The sequence below is a fragment of the Rhinolophus hipposideros genome (genome assembly GCF_964194185.1).
Source record: "Rhinolophus hipposideros genome assembly, chromosome: 9".
Lineage (NCBI taxonomy): Eukaryota > Metazoa > Chordata > Mammalia > Chiroptera > Rhinolophidae > Rhinolophus > Rhinolophus hipposideros.
Window position 1 is genome coordinate 52,420,988 of NC_138055.1, and position 25,624 is coordinate 52,446,611.

The window sequence follows — 25,624 nt, forward strand, 5'->3', positions numbered from 1 at the left end:
TGCTTATTTTTGGGGGGCCTCCCTAGCTCCCGTATAGGTCTAAGGGTTGCATAACTCTGTCCTCCCTGCCTGTATACTCGTGTCCAACCTCAATCCTAGCCATAATTATCCCTGTCACCTCTTCTGCTCCCTGGAGAAGTAAGATCTTTTCTCAGGTACTGTCTCCTTTTTGGCATCCTCACCTCAGTGCGATGGCATCTGTACATTTTGCCCATGGAATTCTTTCATTTTGAATGTGAAATATTTGAATCATACAGAAAAGTATACAGAATAATATATTTGTTTCAGGTCTTTCTTCGGATGTAAGAAATAATTATGGGTTCATTTGAAGCCGGAGGCAATGTCTGCCCCCTCCCCATTCTTCTGAACAAACCTGTTTTGTCCAAAGCACATTGCAGAGTGCTTCGCCTCCCTGTTGGAGGTCTGCCTTCCGTGACCTATATTCATGATTCTGTTTCCTCAAGTGTTTTCACAGCTCTTCTTTCCTCCCCACCCCTCACTGAGACCTTGGGCAAATTGCTTTACCTCTCTGAGGTTTATATTTCTCATCTGTAAAATGAGAATAGCAACACCCGCCTTCTCCAGGTTATTTTGAGAATCAGACGTGGCAGTGTATGTGGAAGGGGTTTGTAAAGCTCTGTCGTGTGTGGCATCAATTATCTCTGTAGAGAACCTATCGCATTGTTTTCTAGGCATATGGGAGGGGGTGCGGAGGGAAGGGAGATTGCCAAGGGAAGTGGTGGATCAGAATCCCAGGGGCTTTTTCAAACGACATACATACGAGTATCTACTCTACACTTGTATGTGTATACATGCATATATACACATACACATATATACACGCAACAGTTAGGAACCCTTTGAAGGTAGAGGCCGAGGGAAGTCATCTCTGTATTCCCTTCTATCATTTTCAAGGTCGGCTGTTATTTTCTGACCTGTCTTCCACGTGGCTTTGCACTAGAATGGCCATTTAAAAAAAAAATCAATTTCTTAGTCTCTATTTGTTCAAAGTTCAGATTTTCAATAAGAGTCTTCAACTGTTTGGCTAAGGAGGTTTGCTTTCACCAATGTGCTTGCAAAATTCTTGCCATTAATTCTTTATTACCACTTGCCATTAATTCTTTATTCATATGTCTTTTCTTTGTGCTCTAGCTCTCCTCGTGAATACAGTCTGAAGGGGTTCTCCTGCTGTGCTAGAGTTAAGGCTGCCTCCCCGTTTCCTTTATAGCACATTAAACTGAAGACAGTCGGGTGTGATTACTGTGTAACCATTCTTGTACTATCGTGTGTGGGTTCTCTGCATAGATCCTGGTTTCGAGTCATTGTTCAGCCTTCTACGTTTACTTAATCGTTTGATTTTATTTCATTATGGTACTCAGGCCCAAACTAGAGAAGAGATACTTGGGTGAAGAGATCCCTGGATAATTCTGTTTAAGAACTATTCAGTTTTATTATTTAAAATGTTTAAGATTATTGAAAATGTATAGAAATTAAACATGTGTATACTCTAGAACCCGGTAATTGAACTTTTAGGTATATTATATAGCCAAGAGAAACTCTGACTCAAGCACATGGCGACTTGGACAGGAATGTTTATGGTAGCTTTGTTGGTGTAATAACACACAGTTGTGGGAACAAAGGCTCATCAACAGGGGAGTGAATAAATTGTTGTACAGCCAAACGAGGAACTGCTGCTACGAAGCCATGACAATGCATGAATTAGAGAAAAATGTGTCAAATGAAATAAGTGTCAACCATAATATCAAGAATAAGGTGGAAAAATGCAAGTTTCAGGAGATGATCAGTATTTTGCATTTATACAAAGTTTCAGAACATGAGAAACAATCCTTTATATTATATGCGGATATAATATTTATGTGGTAATAATACAAAAATATGCAAGAATTTGAGAAAACCTAATTCAGGATAGTGGTTGATAGTGGTTTGCGGAGGGCAGAGGGGGATTGTATGGGAAAGAATACACGGGGGCTTCAGTTGTGTCTCTAAAGTTCTGTTCCTATCTGTATGGGTTTTTTTACTTGAAATATTTCATAAAATAACTGCGATAAAAAGGATTCAAAATGTATGCTTAGTGCATTTGGGTTGCTGTAACACAAATACCATAGACTGGGTCACTTATAAACGACAGACATGTATTTCTCAGTTCTGGAGGCTGGAAGTCCAAGGTCAGGGAGCTGGCAGATTGCGTGCCTGGTGAGGACCCGCTTCCTGGTTCACAGAAGGACCTCTCGCTGTGCTCTCCCTGGGGCAGAAGGGGCACGGGGACTCTGTGGCATCTCTTTTATAGGGATTTTCATAGTTCAACAGATGAATTTAGGGGAGGACACAAATATTCAGTCTATAGCAATGTATGTGGAATATGACCTTCAATTTTGTAAAATTACAAGCAAATGAAAGAGCATGCAGCGATTTAACGGTCGTTCTCCTGGTAGTAGGCTCATAGATGGTTTTTACTTTTTATATTTTCCAAGTTTTCTGCAATGAAAGATGTATTATTTTTATAACCAGGAAAAAGGGAAATAAATGTTATTTGTTAAAGAGGCCACAAGATATCAAAATAAGACTGTACAGTAATAACTGACAGCCATTCAGAGGCTTTTTTCCTCCAGTTTGGACTTGAGAGTATTTTACAGTTCACTGGCTATAATTTTCAAACACGTTAACTTGATGAGTGCTTTACTGTTCTCTTTGCTTGAAACAGAAATTCTTTTTAAACTATTGGGTTTAGAGGAAAAAACTGCTATGATTTTTAAAACCAAAGGATGCTGCTTAGTATTGTATAAAATCATGTTAAGACAGATAATGATTTTCAGGCTGACAGCGTGATTAACAAGTTCCTATTGAGAAGAAATTCTCAGGGGGTTGGAGACAGGCTGGATCAAACTTCAGAGAAATAGACTTAATTTTATTTTTTTCTGCTTTTCTGTTGATATTGTCCCTGGGACTAAACACATTTCACATGTTCATAGAACAAACTTCCTTTTCTTTTCAGCTTAGGTATTACTGTTTAGGAAACCCTATCACCAGTCCACACCCACGTCCAACTGCCCCTCGTTCTGGGTTATGTGGATCCTTAGTAGCTTACCCTAAATGGTGTTGTGTCACTGCATTGTGATTGGCTGGTGATCCATCTGTCTCTGCTGGAGTTTAAGCTCCACAAAGATGGGATGCAGGCATTTTGTTCATTATTGAATCAATCCCAGGATCTCGCACAATGTCTGATACATAGAAAGCACTGGTAGATAATTATTGAATGAACGAATGAATAAAAAGGTCACACCGGAAGGGGACCTTCTGTAAACGGAGCCATTTAATGGGAAACTTTAAACTAGGTCTTCTACGTGGATTGAATAATAAGAATTCCAGAATTCTCTCTGGAACCTTTGAGTTAGAGAAATGAAAAACCAGAGTTTTAAATGCCAGTACTTTCTGGAAATAATGAATGAAGAAGTAGGAAAATTAAGAAAGTAAACCTAGGATTGAGATAAGTAACAATGAAAAAAATTTAATTTGTTCCTTCTTCATCTTATCTGATTGTCAGTGTTGTTTTAAAATCTTGCTTTACTTGGTATGATCTCTTAATACTAGATAAGTTTTATCAGTATTCATTTTATAAAATCTCATTGAAATATCACATGCATATAGAAAAACGAAAAATCATTACTGTACGCTTTGCTGAATTTTCCATGAAGTCACCTGTGTATAACCAGCAACCCAGAAGCCTCCCCCATCTCTCCTAGTCACTCACTGCCTTTCCCCAAGGGAACTACTATCTGAGGATTCATTGTTTAATAACACAGTTTTTATAGACTGTCTCAACTTACCATACCCCTGTATCAGGAGTAAGTCAGTCTGTTGGGCTGGACTATTGGAATTTATTACCATCTTCCACCTAGTGGTCTGAATGAAGGCATGGCAACTTGAGCTCACAGTGGATGTTCTGTTTTATGGCCAACAAATGTCCTATTTCCAAATCATCACTTAACTTTTATCACAGAGATCTTAGACTATGGGTTCGTGGAAAGGTAATTAACAGAAATTTAGTTATGTAGTTGATTTGAGCCCTGGTTCTCTTACATATTGAAGATCTCAAAACTGCTGAATGTGTTATTGACGAGAGAGTAGAGTGAATTTGCCTCCTAACGTGGCTGTTTTTGTTGACTTACGTAAGTTAAGGCAATAACTGAATACCAACTATTCTTTAATTTTTGCCACAAACAATTACCCGATGGCCTACTATGTTCCTCTTTGTGAGCAAGGCGAGGCATTGAGAAGCAATGAGTAGTAAACATGATCATTTTTCCCTTGAGGCGCTTATTATAATCAGGTAGGGAAAATGAAAACACAGAAACATAAAACTGTAAGGAGTATTTTAGGAGTGATACAAAATACTGAGGGGAGGGAGAGATTGTTTTTGACTAGGGGGAATCTGAGTAGCTCTCCCAAGCAAGGGGAGGTAAGATAGCATCCTGGACAAAAGGAGTGGCATAACATAAAGATGTAGGGATGGAAAAGTACAGTAGGAGTGGGGAATGGTTTTATGGAGCATAAAATACAAGCAGAGAGTATCTATTAATAGGCTGAAAAGGGCCCTGAGTGCTCATTTAAGGGTTTGAAATTTTAATCAAAAAGCAGTGGTGTCTGAAGGTTTTTAAGCAGCAGGGAGATGTGGCCATCAGACCTAAATTTCTTACTGGTTTCCAGTTGTATCCACCAGTTCAGAATGACTGGATTGGCCCCGAGGGTGCGTGGGTCCTGCCCTCCTGTGGAGTCAGTCAAACTCGTTTGTCATCAGCAAGGGGGTTAACAGCAGGGAAGGCACCATAATCATCATGCACACTTTTCTGCCTTAATTTTTCCTCCAAGATCTTTTGCTAGTCCCATCTTCTCCGAGTAGATGAGAGAGAGAACTTTGGACATCTCAAGGAAAAGCATAAGATTAAGTTTTGTTAGTACATTACAGATGAGGTTAGAAATACTTCTCTCATTTTGCTACCACTGTGCTTGGCCCGTTATAACATTTTTTTCCTGAATGAGAAACATCATACAAAGAAAAGCACCCTGGATGAAGAGTCACATCCTGAGTTTAAGTCCTGGCTCTGCTACTGCTTACCAACTTTGTGACCTTGAGCGAGTCACCTAACTCCTGTGAGCCTGGCGTAGGGCGGTGGTGCGATTCCACTTGGTAAGTAGTTGTGAAAACATTGTTAACCGCCTTGGGATGAATGTTGCTGTGCTTTATATTTGGAGGTTATGTTTCATGAGGCATCGCTGACAGTGTTGATGGAGGCTTCTGAAAAGAGCCTGTCCACGTTGCGTCCACAGTGCTTAGAGCCAGCCGTGTTATCATAGAAAAGCACGGGGGTAGAAAGCACAAGCACTGAATCCCAGCCCACACTCTGCCACATGCCTGTGTCACTCAGATGTAACTACCTGCTTTTGTAAGCTACCCTGCTTTTATCTCAAGGCACTGTAAAAACAAAACAGAATAGCAACAAAAACAACAGAAACAAAAGACACTCATATTCAATTCCAAAGACTTAATGAGTATGCAGCTCTTTACTGGAGGATTCTGGAAGATGTTAACAGGAGGTGTTGTTGGACTTTAAACTGCTACAATTCCGAAAAGGGATTCTTGAGGCTCCCCATATAATAGTTGTCCTAGCTCCTCTTTTTCATTCTCCTTTCTGTCCCCAAACTCCCCAGCCTGATTGACAGCTTTCTCCTGGTCCGCGCTCTCCAGCATCAGTCACATTCCCAGACTTTTCCTTCCTGGCCTTCATAATCTTGATCACCATCATAATCATCATCATTATTATTATTTAGGTAGCTTTCCTTTTTCCCTTCGTACGCATTGTTTTATTCAGCGTAAGGAAGATAGCTAGTCTCAACAGAAAAGGAATTCTCTCCCTACTTAGAAAATGGACAAGGACCATTTAATATTTTGTCCCTGTGTCACTGGCTGTTTGATACAAAATAAGTCAGTTAACCTCTTTAACCCCAAATACCTTTCCTGTGAAGTTGGATCTAGCAATATTTGCTCCTTTAACCTCACAAGTGAGGATGAAATGAGGTAAAGGCTAAGAAAATGTTCTGTAAATGTTAAAGCACTAAACAAATATGAGATGGCATTAATTTGTAGCTTCAGCAATTGTTTGCAGAGTTTGTCACTTTCAGCTCAATCTCCTAAGATTCCTAGCAAGTCTAAAATCTTGTTCAGGAAAGATCTACCCTGGTTTTGGCCTTTAACATATTGGGGTATGTTCCCTCTGTGTCCATTTTGTTGAGCGTTTTTATCCTAAATGGACATTGAATTTTGTCAGTGCTTTTTCTGCATCTGTTGAGATGATCATAGATTTTTATTCTTCATTTTGTTGATGTGAGGTCTACGCTCTTTTTCATCATGGCTGACCACACGGGAGTGTTTGCTGCTATGACTTCCTGGAAGTTCATAGCCAGACTACAGTGTATCATTGCATTGACAGTTGTATAGCACTTGGGGAGCTCTTGACAGATACTCTGTCATCTACTCTCCGTGGTAATTCGATGAGGAAGGTGATTTTATTATTCCCATGGTTGAAGCTGTACCTCAGACCTTCCTACTGTGTGTTTCCCTGCTTGCAGTCTCCTCTTGTGTGGTCTGAATACTACAGCAGCTACTCTAGTGACCCATCTTCCCTTCCCTCTTACAACCTCACAGAAGTATGAGCCATGCTTCTGAATTTGCTCCGTAGGTTATCTTCTAGTAACCATGTAGTGGCTACCCTGCTGTCCATTAGTGAGTGAAGAATTCAGCAAATGAAGAGCAGACCCTGTGGGGCCTGTATCCAGACCTCTTACCCACAGCCAGGCTCTGGCACTCAGTGCTGCTTGAATCCCCTAGGTTTTGATTTTGTTTGACTGTCACCTTTTTTGATCAGTGAAACAACCTATATCTTATCAGATGTATCACTGGCAAATATCTTCTCCCATTCAGTAGGATCTTTTTTTGTTGTGTTGGTTTCTTTTGCTGTGAAAAAACTTTTTAGTTTGATGTAGTTCGATTTGTTCATTTTTGTTGTTTTTGTTTCCCTTGCCTGAGGGGACATACATCAGTAAAAATATTACTAAGGGTAATGTCTGGGACGTTACTTCCTATATTTTCTTTTAGGAGTTTTATGGTTTGGGGTCTTACCTTTAAGTCTTTAATCCATTTTGAATCTATTCTTATATATGGAGTAAGAAAGTGATCCATTTTTTTTTGCATGTGTCTGTCCAGTTTTCCCAGCACCATTTATTACATAGACTGTCTTTACCCCAATGTAAATTCTTCCTTCCTTTGTCATAGATTAAATGACCATGTAGGCATGGATTTATTTCTGGGCTCTCTGTTCTGTTCCATTGATCATCTTCATTCCTCAGTTGAACTTGGCAAACATGCCTCTGGCTATATATAGTATGTAATGTAATAGAAAGTATCTACAACTTGCCCACATTTGTCTTTTATATGTATCATATATTGATACCCTTTAACTACCTTTTTATACCTACACTTGTATTTTTTTGTATCAACTGAAAAATGAACATTTATAGTGTTTAGTGTCACTGACTGCCTGACAAAAATTTATTTCCACAAATGATGTTATCTTTGTTCAGCAGGACTTATGTAATGATTTGCAGAAATTGTTTTGGATTTTTATTTATTTGATGAAGATTGAATGGAATGGAAAAATTATACTGGTGGTACAAGTGGTATTAAGAACTAATATTTACTTTGCAGTTTCTACATCTTAAGACACTGTATTAACCCTGGTACTTTTGGTGTCGCTTAGGTCGGTCTCATAGTCATTATATATAGTAGAGAGGCAGTGCTTAAAGCCATCAAATTTTTAATCAGAAGCAGTCCATCTCTAACCCGAATCACATATTCAGCAAACTTAGGCTGATTAACTGTATCCAATTGTAAAGGAAAAGAACAACTTGAAATACAAGATGTGTTGATTTCATTTTCCTCGGTTATAATTAAGAATTAAAATTTTTTTTAGCGTGTACAGTTACTTTCTCCCTCTACCCCACCATATTTCCTCATATGGAGGGATTTTTGCTGTTCCTACTGTGCCCACTAAATGCTTATGGGAGACTATGTAAAGTGTGAGTTTCTCATCCAGGTTCTAGAGTTGTACCCAGAAGCCAGTCTTACACACCTGGGATAGTACAGTTTCCTAAATATTTTGGTCTTCCGAGGAGTATGAGCAACGATTAACGGACATTTCTTTTCTAGATGTTAAACATATGCCAATAATTTAGTTCTCTGGAAAACATGGAAACAATCTAGTGGAAAATAAGACAAAATCTGCTCTCTCTTTAGACCATTGCATGGGAACAGGAGGAGGGGACCAAATAGATGAGCAGAGAGTCTCAGTATTACTGTGAATATTATAATTCCCACAGGAAATTGAGGGTAAAATCTAATGTGCATGTTGGAACTGAGGCAAAGAGAAGTAGAGAACCACACATCACTAAAAGGAAACCCTTCTCAATTACAAAGTTAGGAAAATTGTTTGCATCATAACTTGAATCAGAGACTAGTGAAGAGAATGATAGTTGATGTGAGACAACAACCAGAGTCTACATGGGGTTTAATGTGTCGGGTATAAAGGGGAAAGGCTGCTGTGTTTTGTGGAAGAAATAAAAGAAACATGGAAAGCCAGTTAAATTTGAAAAAAAGGAAAGTGGTGATGGGACATAGGCGATAAAAATAGAGGAAAACTTTGACTTGTATGTTGCAGGGCCAAGGAGATGGAAGCCTAATGACAGCTTGACTGGGCTGTGTGTTGAGAGGCAGATAGAAAAGGAGACCTAATAGTTGTGTGGATGTATAGACAAGGTGGAAACCTATCTTCCTTTTCGGCTGATGGGACTTGCTCAGAGAAACTTTTGGATCCATTTAAAATCATGATAATCATTGGTTTTGACTTCCTTTTTTTTTAGATCAAAATATTCCAGTATTGAAAAGTGTAATTACTTCACAAATACCTTCTGATAGAGTTAGTTATCATGGGCTTATTTATCATGGTTAATGTACGTTTATGTCCATATTAGGCCTCTTTTAAAATATTCTATAAACACACCCTTCAAAGGGTTTCTGCAGGAAGACAGACAGATGTAAGTCAACCAAGAGCATCTACTGTATCTTGCTGTGTATAATTTGGTCTCGTGTATAATGCACACCCATGTTTTTGGCCCAAACTGTTAGGGGGAAAGAAATCTTTCGTTTTTAATTTTTTAATTCAAATTTTTATTTGTTTACATTTAAGTACTTGTTTTTTGTATTATAAAGGAATTTTAGCATTTATTTTTTAACATTATGGTACAAGAAATTTTATGTAACAAATAATTAAAAAACACAAGAACAGGTACAAGGTACAAGAAATTTTATGTACTGGTAACAATTTTACGATATTTACGCGTAGTAGAAGGCCGAGAACTCTTCATCATTGCAAGTTAGTCCTAAGTTAAACAAAACCGATTATCATCTTCCAGGGTATTATTTTGCATACAGATATCGTTATTGATTTCTAGAGTTAAACTTTTAACTGATAAACATAAATAAAAGAATTAAAAACATTATATAGATATGGAATTAGTAATACCCATGTATAAACGTGCATTCGTATTTTTCCCTCACAAAATTGGGCAAAAAAGTGCGTATTATACACGGCAGTATACAGTATATCAAAAGGATTCGGAAGAGGTCAGTTATTGAGAGTCAGAGGCAAATGGCTCAGCTTTGGGGAAATTCGGTGGGTGTGAGGCTGAGGAAGAATAAACTTCACAGTCGCCTCATGAGGTGGAAAGCCAGCAAGGAGAAGAATGCACTGTGCCACTGTCAGCATGGATGACAGTGTCAGCATGGATGACAGTGTCAGCATGGATGACGACAGTCCCCAGGGTGGGGCTGGGCCATAAAAACTTGTAGGAGGGAGAGTCAGATTTTTATGTTATCAAGAGAGGCTTAGGACTGCAATTTTTGTATTTCAAATGAGTAAAATTAAGGTTTGGCAAAATTGTTTTTATTTCAATTTCTAGAACTGTTATATGATTTTCCAAAATGAAATCTGTACGTGACACAGTAGGAAATTGGCAGCCTGGCATCTAGTTGTCACTGGAGGAAGGAGGGGCCCAGGGAGTGGGGACAGTGTAAACTTATCCATCTGGCTGCATTTCTCTCTTCTCCTGTGATAAGAGCCGCCCACCTTCCTCCCAGAGCAGAGCAGCTCCCCTGGCTAATTCCAAATGAGCTACATATCAACATGCAACGAGCTGGCTGGCAGCCCTCGGAGTCTAGCTGTAGTTCTATACCAAGCTTCTCCCCTTCTTTTAGTTCTTGTGGGTAAGCCTTTTCCTTGAACTTCAGAACTCCGTGTATCTACAGCCTGTGCAGTGTCTCCAGTGGGAAGCACCAAAGCAAGGAAGTCAGCATCTTCACCTGAGCTGTGCGTCACACTTCATTCCCCGTCTCAGTGAATTTTACTACCTCCATTTGCCCATGACAACAGTCTGGGCCTCTGACTTGCTTTTCGTTCTCCCTTCCCTCCCACTTCAGTTAGTCGACAGGACGTCGGCCGGCTGCCCGGTCAGGCCGTTGTTGTCTCTCGGCAGAATCTCTGCAGCCGTCTTCTGCACGGTCCTCACTCGGACCTTGCTCTTACCCCCGCCCGCCTCATTCTGTACTTGTAGCTGGAATGCTCTTGCTAAAAGGGAAGTTTGATCAAGTCATTCCCTATTTAAAAGCCTTTAATATCTACTGATTTTGTCAGGATAAAATCAAAACTCCTCCCCATGATAATGCCTTTTCTTTCCTGACCTGTTAGTTAACTTTCTGAAGTCCTCTTACACTGAACGGTTTACAGTGCCCAAGTGGATTGATCTCCCTAGTCTGTGCTCTCTTTTTCTTTCTTTCTTTTTTAATTGGGGAATACTGGGGAACAGTGTGTTTCTCCAGGGCCCATCAGCTCCAAGTCGATGTCCTTCAGTCTAGTTGTGGAGGGCATAGCCCACCATCCCTGCGGGAATTGAACCGGCAACCCTGTTGTTCAGAGCTCACTCTCTAACCAACTGAGCCATCCGGCCTCTCCTGTGGTCTCTTGTATATACTATTTCTTCCTGCCGTCCATTTTCCTGCCATCCAGCACTCCACCAGCCATCCTCAGGCCTTAACTAAGATGTCACTTTCTCCAGGACACCTTTTCTGATTTCTCTAAACTGGTTTCAGTGTCTTGCTTGTGTGTGTTTATAAAAGCTGATTGTACTTTTTTGGATCTATCATGCCGTATGTGCTTCCCCTATTTACTTGCCTGCCACCCCCAGAGGACTTTAGGGGTCCCTGAAGGCAGGGGCTATATTGACCATCAGTACCGTTTCTGACACATAGGGGGCGCAGTAAATGTTTTACCATTTCACCATGTTAAATTTACAGTACATTGACATTGTTGTGCAAGCATCTTCCACTGTCCATCTCCAGAACTTTTTCATCATCCCAAACTGAAACTCTGTGCCCATGAAACAATAACTCCCCATTTCTCCCTCCCCCTCGCCTTTGGTAACCACTATTCTGCTTTTTGTCTCCATGCATTTCACTACAGGTACTTCATATAAGTGGAATCATACAATGTTTGACCTTTCATGCCTAGTTTATTCACTTAGAATAATGTCTTCAAGATTCATCCATGTTGTAGCATTCCTTTTTAAGGCTAAATAATATTCCATTGTATGTATATAGTACATCTTGTTTATCCGTTCATCTGTCCATGGACGTTTGGGCTATTTCCACCTTTAAGCTATCTTGAATAACGCTGCTAGGAATATGGGTGTACAAATACCTGTCTGAGTTTCTGCTTTCAATTCTTTTGGGTATGTACCTAAAGGTGGAATTGCTTAATCTTACAGTAATTTCTGTTTAATTTTTTGAGGAACCGCCATACTGTTTTCCATAGCAGCACAAGGATTCCAATTTCTGCACATTCTTGCCAACACTTATTTTTTGTTTTGTTTTGTAATAGCCATCCCAATGAGTGTGAAGTGGTATCTCATTGTGGTTTCGATACGCATTTCCCTAATGATAAGTGATGTTGAGCATCTTTTCATGTGCTTATTGACCATTTGTATTAATATATCTTCTTTGGAGAAATATGTCTGTTCAAGTCCTTTGTCCATTTTTTTATCAGGTTGTTTTTTGGTTGTTGAGTTATAAGAATTCTTTATATATTCTTTGTATTAATCTCTTATGAGATACATGATTTGCATATATTTTCTCCCATTCTATGAGTTGCCTTTTCACCGTCTGGATAGTGTCCTTTGATACACAAAGGTTTTTAATTTTGATGAAGTCCAATATATCTATTTTTTCTTTTGTTGCTGTGCTTTAGGTGTCAAATGCAAGAAATTATTGCCAAATCCAAAATCATAAAGCTTTTCCCCTGTGTTTTCTTCCGAGTTTAATAGTTTTAGCTCTTACATTTAGATATTTTATCCATTTGAGTTCATTTTTGTATGTTAAGAATCCAACTTCATTTTGCATCTAGATAGTCAGTTTTCTCAGCACCATTTGTTAAAAAGACTATCCTTTCCCCCATTGAGTGGTCTTGGCATTCTTGTTGAAAATCATTTGACCACATATGTGAGGGTTTGTTTCTGGGCTCTATCACCTATTCCATCGGTCTATATGTCTGTCTTTATGCCAGAACCACACTGCTTTGGTTATAGTATCTAATCTTTGATATCAGAAATTGAGTCCTTCAACTTTGTTCTTTTTTAAGCCTGAGACAAGTTTTTAATATTGTTTGCTATTTGATCCTCCTCGTAACATTTGTGCCCTTGCCTAACAATTCTCCCCAGATGGCTTTCTTCCTTCATCCCTGTTATCACCTCACTCCACTGCCGGTTTTCTTTCCCTCTTCCACTCTTTCCCCCTTATTTTAGATTCATCTTTATTTGTTTGTGTCCAGGCCACACCTGGCATTTTAAGGTCTTAATTCTCCTGGATGACCTAACGAAGAGAGTCCTGATCTGTTGTCCCCAACTTTGAGTCTAGTTCACCCTCTTTTGGAATTCTCAGGGCTAAAAGTCACTTGTATTGTTCTTTCGTCATCTGAGCTGGCTGTCTCATCTTAGCACTGCAGGAAGAAGAAAGCTGAGATGGTAGTAGTGTGATGGACAAGGTGAATTACCTAAGGGACTGAGATGTAGTGAAAAGAGCATTATATTGGAAGCCAAGAAATATGTGCCCTAGCTCTGCATCTGCCATTAATTACTGTGTTTCCCCGAAAATAAGACCTAGCCAGACAGTCAGCTCTAATGCGTCTTTGGAGCAAAAATTAATATAAGACCCGGTATATTATGTTATATTATATTAAATTTATGATATGATATGATATGATAAAGTTCAAGTCTTATATTAATTTTTGCTCCAAAAGATGCATAAGACCTGATTGTCCGGCTAGGTCTTATTTTCGGGGAAACACGGTAGCAGGTAGACCACACAGCCTCTCTAATTTACTGATAAGTTTATTTCTCTGTAAAGTAAGGATGGTTGGTTTAGGTGGTCTCTAAGTTCTTTCTAAATCTAAGAAGTTTCTTTTTTCTGTTTGTAAGACAATTTCCTTAGAAGGGTGAGGCATTGAAGCTGGTTTTAATGGGTGTATAGAAATTAGGAAAGAAGGAAAGAGAGACTTCAGGAGATTTAAAATAAGAAATGAAAGTATGTTTAGGAGTCAATGAAAGTAATAGGGAGCAGACTTTGTATTGAGGCTAAGTCAGGTGGATGTCCATGTAGAAAACAATTAACCTTGACTTCTGTCTCACACGATATACACAAATCAATCCCAGATGATTTGAAATCTAAATAAGAAAGGTAAAGCAATAAAGGTTCTAGAAGAAAACATACGCTAATAGCTGCATGACCTTGGGATAGGCAAAGATTTCTAGAACAACCCAAAAAAAAGATGAAAAGAAAGATTGATAGATTGGATTGAGTAAAATTAAGAACTACTGTTTATGAAAAGATGCCATTAAGAAAGTAAAAAGGAGAAACATATTTGAAATATATCTAACACATGACTTGCATGGAAAATATACAAAGAACTCCTACAAATCAATAAGAAAATGCAGATGACTCAATAGAAAAAGTGGGCAAAGACTTAAACTGGCATTCCACAAAGGAGGATATCTAAATGGCCAATGAGTACATGAAAGGTGCTCAATACCATCAGAGAAAAGCAGATTAAGACTACAGTGAACCAACACATGAAAAAATCCTCAGCATCATTGTCATTAGAGAAATGGAAATTAAAAGGCACAATGAGATACTGTTTCACACTCACTAGGATGAATGTAATTTAGAAAAAGGAAAATAACAAGTGTTCCTTGCTATTATAGAGCATGGAGAAATCAAAACCCTTACATTGCTTACATTTCTGGTGAGAGTGCAAAATGGTGCAGCCACTGTGGAAAATAGTTTCGCAGTTCCTCAGAAAGTTAAACACAGAGTTACCATATGACCCGGCAATTCCATTCCTAGGTGTATATTCAAAAGAGTGGAAAACAGGGACTAAAATAAGTACATGTGCACACACTATTCACAATAGCCAAAAAGTGGAAAGACCACAAATGTCCATTGATGGATGAATGAATAAACAAATTATGATAAACACACTATAACAAAACCTTATTCATCCACAGAAAGGAGTGAAGTATGAGTACATGCTACAATGTGGATGAACTTCAGAAACATTATACTAAGTGAAAGAAACCAGATGCACAAGGTTATATATAGTAAGATTCCATTTATATGCATATCCAGAATAGATAAATCAATAGAGGCAGTATTCAGAATGATGGTTGCCAGGAGCTGGGGGTTCGGGGTTCGGGGAGGCAAGGAGACAAATGGAGAGAAATTGATTAATGGGTGAAGGGTTTTACTTTGGAGTGATGGGAATGTTCTGGAACTAGATAGAGTTGGTAATTGCAGTATATTGTGAGTGTACTAATAGCCACTGAATTGTTGACTTTAAAATGGTTAATTTTATGGTATATAAATTTCACGTCAGTAAAATTTTTTAAATAACTACAAGGTATCACTGTATATATACACGCACTAGAATGGGTAAAATGAACAACACTGTGTCATTTTCAAGTGTTGGTGAGGACGTGGAGCAGCTGGAGCCCTCTTGCATTGCTGGTAGGAGTGTCACTAACACTAAACATACACCCTCCTAGGACCTCGCATTCCACTCCTGCCTGTGTGCTCAAAAGAAATGAACACATATGGCCACCAAAAGGCATGTGCAAAAAGGTTCTTAACAGCGTTATTCATAATAGCCTAAAACTATAAATAACCTAAATGTCTGTCAAAGTAGAGTGGATAAATTAGTTGTGTTATATTCACCCATGGAATGCTAACTACGTAGCAATAAAAAGAACGAACTGTTGCTACATATGGAATGAAGATTAATTTCACAGAAATAATGGTGAGTGAAAGTATATGTATATTCTACTTGTATGAAGTTCAAGAACAGACCAAACTAACTCTGGTGATAGGTGTCAGAATGACCATTGCTGGGAGAGTACGGGGCTTGGTGGTTATTGACAGGGGAGCTCAAGAGAACCATCTGGTAAACCTTCTCTACCTCGTGAGCAGTGGTTACACAGGTACGTACACACAGGTGTACATATGTACAGAATAACCAATCTCTGCACTTAAGATCTCTTCACTTTATTGTATTATTATAAAACAAACTAGAAAACAAAAACAGTCATCAGAGTAGGTATTCTTACAGGGAAGCAGTAGCAGAGAGTGTTTGAGAAGTGAGGCTGTAAATGGCCTTGAATGGTTGTGAAATGGCAGACATGTGGATTCAGTCCTGTCTCTCTTGTAGGTTGGAGGGAGGGCAGTGACATAATGGAAGCAGATTTTTATGGAAACAGATCTTTGGAGATGTGCCTGGTGGACTGGAGACTGGTCCACATGTGGGAGACTGTTGCAGTCCCACCTGAATTAGGGTGGTACTGTTTTAAATGGAAACTCGGAAGGGAGGAGAATTAGTAAGGCTAGTGACTGGTCGGCACGGGCCGCGAAGGACCACAGGGCAAAGGTGATGGAGGTCCCACTCTAGATGGCTAGAAATACGGTGCTCCCTATTACAGAATTAAGAAAGCCAGGAAGAGAAATCCGTTTGCGCAGTAAAAACGTGGTTTTGAGTGCTTTCATTTTGAAGTAGTGACAGTCAAGGCTGATGATGGAAATCTGAAAATCACCCACATACAGATTATTTTGAGTAGATGAGATCCCTGAAAGAAAGAGTGTAACAGAGAGACGGCAGAAGGCCAGCCCTAAAGAAGAAAGAGGTCGTAGGGGAAGAGGAGCCTGCGGTTAAGGCTAGAACCAGGGTAGCACAGGACAGGACCAGGAGCGCTTCAGCCAAATGAAGAGAGAGTTGGAGGATGAAGATGTAATGGGAGAAGATTACAGAAGTAGGAGAGGAAGGTAAAGATTGAGAATGTGATGGAGAGCAGAGATAACTGAGGGAACGTGCTCTTGGAGGAGGCAGGAGGAAACAGGACCTGGAAGCAAAGGCAGAGGACTCAGCCTTGGGTAGCTTTACCTGTGAAGAGCCCAGGTGTGTATAATCAGGTCACAAGAATTTGTCAGGGGCTTCACTGACTTTCTCTTGCAGTATTTTTTGTCCTCTAAGTAGGAACTGCAGCTGTGACCCAAAGTTGAGAATAACTGTGACCCTGGGAGCCATGGAGTCCCAGGTATTTGGACTAAATTTGGGTTCGAGGCATAATCCTATTCTCTGTGAAAGGGATATAAAAGAAATTTAAGACACCACCCATGACCTCTGGGAATTTATCTGGTGCAATTCAACAATAATTAAGAGCAAAAACAAGTATGAGTAGGATGTTTTGAATCCTGACTTTGTCATCTTCTAGTTTATAACTTTGGGCAACATTGGTCTCTGTGCCTCTGTTTTCTCATCTGTTAAATGGGGATAATAATACCTACCTCATATGTTCTGGAGATTAAGTGAGGTAATATAAACAAGGTGCTTGGAACAATGCCTGAAGCATAGTAAGTACGTGATAAATATTTGCTAAGATCATGTAAAGCGATGAGTTCACAAGGGGAAAACATTAGTAAAGGCTGGAGCTGGTAGAAAGGCTCTGTGAAGGCATGGGGATTTATGAGGCAGTTCAGAGACAAATAGGAGAAAAGGAATGAGGGAGAAGGAATTCTAGTTTGGGGAAACTGTTGTGAATAAAGTCTTAGATCAGTAAAGCTATTGACATTTGCATGTGATTCATTTGATGACCTTGGCAATTCTTGTTGGGGAGTAGTGGGAGTTAGAGTAGAATAGCACAATGGCTAACTGATATTTGTTGTAATAAAAGAAGTGTGAGTTAAGGAGTCAGAGTTTCCTGGCCCCGTGACTTTGGGCAAGTTATCCCTTCTCTTAAAACCCCGTTTCATAATCTGTAAAATAAAACGGGCTGGATCTGTAAATCCTTCACAGCTCTAAAGTTCCATGCTTCATACGGGAAAATGATTTCTTTGACCCCGCCGTCCGTGGAACAGTGCTTTTTGCCTGGCATTAAGCTAAGAAATCTGTGTGGGGACAAAGTCGTGGTTCTGGCCCATGCTGTGAGTGAATGAGCTGACCAGCCCGCGTATGGACACTACCCACTGCCTTTGCAACACTTAGCAGTCACCACCACTAGAGAAAGAACCCTCGGGTATTTCACTCCCAAATTATTTAGTTAACTCTACTGCTGTTCTCTTGACAAGCCTTGAGTTTTATGGATACTTGCCTTGAAGTGGACCCTGAAGGCTAAGTAGGAGGGAAAGAACAATCGTTAGCCTTTTAAAAATGTTTCCCAGATTGTCTTTGTGGAGCTTACAAAAGTAAAGGCAAAAGCAGCACTGCGAGCACCAGATGACTGCCAGTAACCCTAAAGCTTTCATGGTAAGACTCACCTACTCGGTCCTCTTGTGACAGTAACCGAACATGGTTGCTTTTGGCATTAGGGATTCCTTGGTCTCACAACATGGATTTAAATAACCCCGGACTCTGTTTAACCATAAATGGAAATGGGCTTTGCAAATACTATGCCTAGAAACCACTGGCTCTGTGATGGGGCTACTTCGGTTTTCTTTTTAGAAGGGAATTTGGTTTGTTACTCCATTCTCACTTCCCGTCCTTCCCGGTTAGAGGCCCTCTCCAGTTGCACGCAGGCCTTGCTGCTGTCATTCATCCTTCAGGGCTGCAGTGTTGTTGCATCAGAGGAAGTCCTCTAAGATTCCTCTCCCATTTGCTTTTCCTTGCTGCTGAGTGGGAGGTACATAGAGCGGTGTCTGCCCTCAACACAGAGAAAAGTGCTTTGCATTTGTCCCTGGCAGAAGCTTGGTCATCAAAGAAGGTACATCTCGGCTTTTATACTGGATGGATTTTACACAACGTGGTGAATTGAAAAATAACTTGAAATGGAAGAGCCAAAGTAGATGGAAGTTATTAAATCTATAATTTTTGCCTCTAAAGTTTTGAAGGGTTTAGTGAGTTTAGAATCTGAAATTTGAAAAGAGGGACAGTTTACCCTTGTGTTGTCCTTGGAAGAAGAGTATTTCTTTGGGGAGTGGAGTTCCAGGAAAGGAAGGTGACTTGAGCATATGAGCCCAAAGCTAACATGTGTCCCCGATGTTAAGTGTGCCTTGGTTTAGAACAGAAGTTTCTTGGGGGCATGGAATATATCTTTGTAGTTGTATGTGGTTCCTAACAGTGAGCTGCATCTAAGTCAATGATACATACTAGCAATTCAGGAGACCCCCGTCTTTTGATCTCGCTGGTTGATCACTCCCCTGAGGGGTGGTTATAAATGGTACCTCATCCATCTATGCTACAGATTTTCTGAAGAGAAAAATAACTGTGTCATGGAAGAAACTATGTGTCGCAAAGGTTGTGAATAAAGGTTGAGCGTGAGATGGTTTAGTCTGGCCTCTTTTTAGAGCAGTGATTGATTAGTGCTGTCTGTGTTGCTTTTTCTTCCAGAGCTGACCTGTCCTGGACGCAGCATAACTAACGAAGCTGCTGCAGGATGAGAAGATGGCAGGGCGGCTGCTCGCACCACCAGGCCCTGATAGTTTCAAGCCTTTCACCCCTGAGTCGCTGGCAAACATTGAGAGGCGCATTGCTGAGAGCAAGCTTAAGAAACCACCAAAGGCCGATGGCAGTCATCGGGAAGACGATGAGGACAGCAAGCCCAGGCCAAACAGTGACCTGGAAGCAGGGAAGAGTTTGCCTTTCATCTACGGGGACATCCCACAAGGCCTGGTCGCGGTTCCCCTGGAGGACTTTGACCCATACTATTTGACACAGAAAGTGAGTTGGAAGATGGGGCGCAACAGCTTCAGAGACCCCTTTCCTAACAGGTGTAGGGGACACGGGGGAGAAGGAACTGTGTCTCTTTGCCAAAGTTTGGATAAGTTAACCTTTCATTTCATTTCTGGCTTATGGGGATTATTTTTCAGTTTAATTGCTGCTAAGGGTCATTTGTGGGTCATGGCACTTCTCAACTCATCCTAAGACTTACATCTTTGGCTCCAGGCCAGGTCAGAAAAAGCTATAAATGAAATGGGGCTGTTTAATAGAGTGACGTAGTAAAAGGTGGTACAGCCCTGTAGACTCTCACACACACACATTCAAAATTCTGTCTTTCAATATAAAGATGGTGTTGGATTGTGACATTAACAGAGCATGTTGTTAATATAGTGGAGATGATGGGTTTGTACTCTTCTCCAGCCCCATTTGTGACATTAAAGCATAGCTGTTGGGCACGGGAATAGAATAGAGTGAGCCACACTGGGCCGAGGAGAGACCCCTGGTCTTCAGCCTTGTTACAGTGTTGTCTGGATTGAGCAGCACTGATTCTTGCGTTCGAGTTGGTTCTGTTGTTCCTGCAGGAAGGAGCACAAGTGAAAGAAACACCAACCTTCCTTTGGTCAAATTTTAAGGTTCCCTAACAAATATTTGGCCAGACCTTGGTTCCTTTCTGATGATTATCTTTTGAAACAAGGCAACAAGTGGAGAAGCCAAGCCCCCTGGGTAACCTACCAGCCAAGTAATTAGCCACTGAATACAGAGGACTGACATGAGACACTATTTTAGGGGATCCCTCATTTAACAGATGTCATTTACAGAATTAAATCAGTAGGTATTTCCAGATGAGGGGGGGAAACACTTTGTGTCATATATTTACAAATATAAAGCTTAAGTAAATTGCCTTCATTAATAAAACTGCCTTGTAAATTACCCTTAACTAAATTGCCTTTCGATCTTTCCATTTTGGAAGAAATTTCAGTTTCTTTGGCTTGATAGTGGGGCAGAAGTGTGACAAGGCCGAGAGGTCTCTTGGCATAGCTGTGGAGGCGTTTTCAGTTGAGGGTGGCAAAAGCACTTACGCCATTGTCTACACAAAATTGTCCTTCACCCATGTGCTTCTCTTGCAGATCAGAACACCTACAGAACAGGAAAAAGTGGAACCAGTAGCCTATATCTTCCACTGGGAAATTTAGAAAGTTTAAGGAACAAACCATGATATGATATAAAGAACAGTAGGCTGGGATTAAGAAATCTTGATTCCACCATAATTCACCATGTTTGTTTTTATAGTTTTATTTTTCAATACATGTATTTTTCAAGCTACCACAAATAATTTATGGGAAAATAAAGTAATAAATGAAGAAAAAAAATCTTCTCAAAACTGTAATAGTTCATGTCTGTTAGCAAATCACCTCTATGGGACTAAATTTTCTCATCTTTAAACCAAGAAGTTGGACAGAATTTTTAAGGAATTTTGTTAGATATTAAGTTCTGGGACTAAGTAGTTTTCATAAACTGTCATTGATATTTTCATTTATTCTTCCCCTTTTTAATGTCTAACTTTGTCATCTGGGTCTTTGCGAGTTGGGTTAAGTGGGTGAGGGAAGAGACAAGCTTTAACTTTCTAGGTGAGTGAATAAAAAAACATGGCATCTTGGATTATTTTCAGCAAAATATTTCATTCATTGTAAAATTTTGAAACATATTTCCCTCCTCTTTTCTACCCTAAGGCCGATTGCCTTAGTAGAAGTAAAAAGAAATGACAAATCTCAGGGTTCAGGTTGTGCTTATTTAGATAAGTTTGGCCAATTGGTGTAGTTTTTTAGAAAGTACTCTTATAGCAATAGCAGATAGGTAAAATCCTTTGGACCCTGGCCTTTCGGGTGGCTAAAACCTCTTTGCTTTTATTTGAGCTATTTATTTTTCCAACTCAAAACAAATTAAATCTTCTTTTCTTAAACCTGACTTAATATATGAAAAATATAGAGAGCTATTGATTGTCACAGCCCGGTGTTCCATTGCCTGCCTTTTCCCCTGGTTCCTGCCCTACAGATGCCTCTCTCCATTCCTAATGACTCGGGTTTCAGTGGCCCTGACTTGGGAATGAGGACCCAAAGAGGGTGAATCGGGCCTTGGATGGTATCATTCCTGAGGTAGTCCATATATTAATGGCATACTATTAGGGGACTGGCTTTTCATGACTCCAGCCTTTGGCCTCACCACGAGGGAAATAGTTCATGGAAAGGAGAACTTTAATTGTTTTGTTTTGTTTTCAAGAAATTGAGAAGTATACCACCATGCTACACCATCATGCAGAAAAGTACATAAGACTAAATGCATAACTTATTGATTATTATAAAGCAAACAGATTAATACCCATGACAAAAAAGAATGTTGGTAGCACTTCAGAAATACTAATTTTACTTTTAAGTAAGAGATTTTTCAGTTGATTAAAAATAATAAGCTTGCTCAAGTTTACTTGCAAATTTTCACTGATATTATTCATATTTCATACTAAGTAGGCTTTTCACTAGGCCAAATTAGCATGGGCTCTCCTACAAGGAAGCACACTGGGAATTAAGCCACAAATCCAAAACTCCTGAGAGTAGAGATGACTTTAAGAGGACATTTCCTTCCATTGTTTTTCAAGGGCTGTCTTAAATAATTCTGGCAAAGAAGATTTTTTTTTTCTTTGCTAAATGATATAAATGGATTTCTTTATCTTTTCCTCATAGGTCTCATTTTCTAACTGCTTAATAAGTTTTGTGACTGCCTCTCATAAAAACTTGTTTCTCATTTCCTTCCGTCTTTATTTAGAGGGTGAAAGAAAACTAATTCCCTATTAGTTAAGTTCTGGTTTCATCCCGTTGTGGACTTTACAGTCTCTAGGATCACGGGACCTTGAAACGTATGTATCACATTTTCAAGATGCTCTTGTACCAGGTGGTGCTGGTTGGAGGTCTCAGAAGCTTCCTGAGGTCCTCAACACTATTATCCATGTTGCGTTTCACCTGACCTTCTCAGCTCATCCCTGAAAACAACCTGGATCATCCTGTTTGGGTTGCCTCAGACCTCCTAGTGCTACAGCATTTTCTTTGCCTCTTGGTGCTTTGTTCTAATGGCTCCTTTCTTCAGCTTTCTTGTTTTTCAACCGTTTCCTGCAAAGAATTGAATTTGAGGACCATTTAACTATTTTCTTTCTTTTTTTCTGAGAACAGAACATTTTTACCTGTCATGTTTAGCTCTTAATAATTGCAATTAAATAGATATTTAACTTACTTTAACACATAGGCTCCCTGAAAGCAGAACAGTCTGTCTTCATCACTGTACACTCAGCATTTAACCATGTTGTAGAAAGGACACCAATCAGTAGATTGACAGCAGGAATTGATACATGAGTGAATGACTTTGGAAGACAGGTTATGTGGCTATATCATCAGGAATCTCTATTTTAGTCCATTTGGGCTGCTACCGTGTTTCGCCGAAAATAAGACCTAGCTGGACCATCAGCTCTAATGCATCTTTTGGAGCAAAAATTAATATAAGGCCCGGTCTTATATTATATAAGACCCGGTCTTATATTATATTATGACCAGTATTATGACCGGTATTATATTATACCCAGTATTATATTATATAATATTTTATATTATATAAGACCCGGTCTTATTTTACTATAAGTATTTTTACAATAAGACCGGGTCTTATATTAATTTTTGCTCCAAAAGACACATTAGAGCTGATTGTCCGGCTAGGTCTTATTTTCGGGGAAACATGGTATTCAGTAAAAAGCCTCACCTCACCCTCATCTGCCCACTTCCTGTCTTCCCGCACAGGTAACCATTGTTAGTAGTATCTTCCAGCATTTCTTTATGTACAAGCAAAAACAAACAGGTATTTTAAGGACTTTGAACTGTCCTGAATGCCTTTAGTCTTGGTTTTCTTTCTATTTTCTTAAGCCTGTTGAAGACTTAATTCTGTTTTTCATTTTCCCTTCTTTCATAGTATAGAATCTTAAGTTTTATCAATGTAAATTCTCAATGCATTTCTCCCCTCCCACACTTTTCAAGTGAATAAAATCAAGGACTTTTTCTTTATTGCTTGAAGTATTTTTCTCTTCACTACAGAAAATCGTCTGCAATGCTTAATAATAACTTGTTGAATTTTAGATGGCCACATATATTCCTAATAACTGTCATAGGCAGCAGTAAAGTCTATGGATTAAGTTAAAAGGACTGCAGAGTTGGCTCCTATCCTTTTCCTGTTGTTGTTTTTTTAAGAGATGACCTGAACTTGTTTTTTTTTTTTTAAAGATTTTATTGAGGAAGGGGAACAGGACTTTATTGGGGAACAGTGTGTACTTCCCGGACTTTTTTCCAAGTCAAGTTGTTATCCTTTCAGTCTTAGTTGTGGAGGGCGCAGCTCAGCTCCAGGTCCAGTTGTCGTTGCTAGTTGCAGGGGGCACAGCCCACCATTCCTTGTGGGGTTCGAAACCGGCAACTTTGTGTTTGATAGGACGTGCTCCAACCAACTGAGCCATTAGGGAGCTCAGCGGCAGCTCAGCTCAAGGTGCCATGTTCAATCTTAGTTGCAGAGGGCGCTGCCCACCATTTCTTGTGGGAGTCGAGGAATCGAACTGACAACCTTGTGGTTGAGAGCCCGTGCTCCAACCAACCGAGCCATCCGGGAGGCAGCTCAGCTCGAGGTGCCGTGTTCAATCTTATTTGCAGGGGGCGGAGCCCACCATCCCTTGCAGGACTCAGGAATTGAACTGGCAGCCTTGTGGTTGAGAGCCCACTGGCCCACGTGGGAAACGAACCAGCAGCCTTCGGAGTTAGGAGCATGGAGCTCTAACCGCCTGAGCCACTGGGCCGGCCCCCTTTTCCTGTTTTTAAGACTAATCATTGATATGTGTGTGCTTTCTCTTTAATGGGTCAGAGAAGAAAGTCCTATAAATAAAAACCCAAATTACAGAATTGACTCATGTGCCTTTAAATAGAGCACATTTCTATTGCATTAAAAAATTATATATGATTTCCCAAAGTTTAATTTACCTTCAACTTTTCATGTCTACCTTTTCCTGCACATCAAAGACTACCTACAGTCATAGAAAATTAGAATATAATAGCCTTAGATATCCTCTAGTTCAGCTTCTTCATTTTATAAATTTAATGAGGTGTGAAGTACTTTGTTCAAAGCCAACACCACGGTTAGTTGTGGAGCCAGGACTTCCTAACACTCAGTTAATTACAACATATTTCTGGCTCTCCACTTTTCTAATTTTTCATTAATTGATCTTCAGATTTAGTTGGCTCTGTTCTTCTGAAGCTAGGGAGGCAAATATAGAGACAAAAACAAACAAACAAACAAACAAAAAACCCTTCTTTTTCATTCACATCCCTGACAACCCCTGTGGTTTATGAACCCTTCTTAGGATGGGTCCCAAGAAGTACAGTGCTTCTGAGGGAAAGGATGGTGTTATGTTAGCTCCAGTATTGTGTCTTCCCAAGTGAAGGAGCTCCTAGTAGTTTAGCCCTAGACCAGTTATTTCAGAGACTTGGTCTTAGTATCAGTACTGCTACAACTGTTCAGCTGGTCATGTAATCTGGAGGCAATTTGCTTAACCTCCATATATTATTATTTTTTAAAGAAAGATTATCTCCCACCTGCCCCAATCCCCCAGCCTACCAGCAGACTGGTACAGTGAGAAGAGCACCTAATTAGGAAAATGAAAACCTTCGTTTTAGTTCTACCTTTGCCTCTTGTTTACTCTTAGCCAAATCACTCAAATTCTCTGGCCTTTAATTTCCTTATCCATAATATATAAGATGATATATATGATATGACATAATATAGTATAATATAAGAGTGGGCCCTATATATTTCTAATTTTATTTCTCACTTCTGCCTACCACAGGTTATGTTTTAGCAGTAGCAAATTACTTGGTTTCTACTAAGTAGTTTCCTTAGTGTCCCCTGCTTTCTGGTCTCCATCTCCTACTCTTGGAATGTACTCTGTCCTTGAACTTCATCGTTTGACGCTACCCATTTGTTCAGGTCCAGGCCTGAGGCCTCTTCTGCCTTATATATAGTCTGCATTGATTCTCCTACCCCAGGTCTGATTCCTCCTTCTTCTGAATGTCTATAATACATTAAGATCTTCAGCCCTACCTTTGATAACAAGTGGGTTT

General features: G+C 39.8%; 1 protein-coding gene across 7 annotated transcripts in view; it reads left to right on the plus strand.

Annotated features, from left to right (window-relative positions):
• Window positions 1-25,624, plus strand: part of SCN8A (sodium voltage-gated channel alpha subunit 8) — a 164,063-nt gene that overhangs the window by 27,123 nt on the left and 111,316 nt on the right. For all 7 annotated transcript variants that reach the window (XM_081061352.1, XM_081061353.1, XM_081061351.1 and 4 more), the window contains exon 2: window positions 19,104-19,433. In XM_081061352.1, coding sequence (XP_080917478.1) covers window positions 19,158-19,433 — 276 coding nt within the window. In that variant the 5' untranslated portion in view covers window positions 19,104-19,157. The remainder of the gene's footprint in view (window positions 1-19,103; window positions 19,434-25,624) is intronic.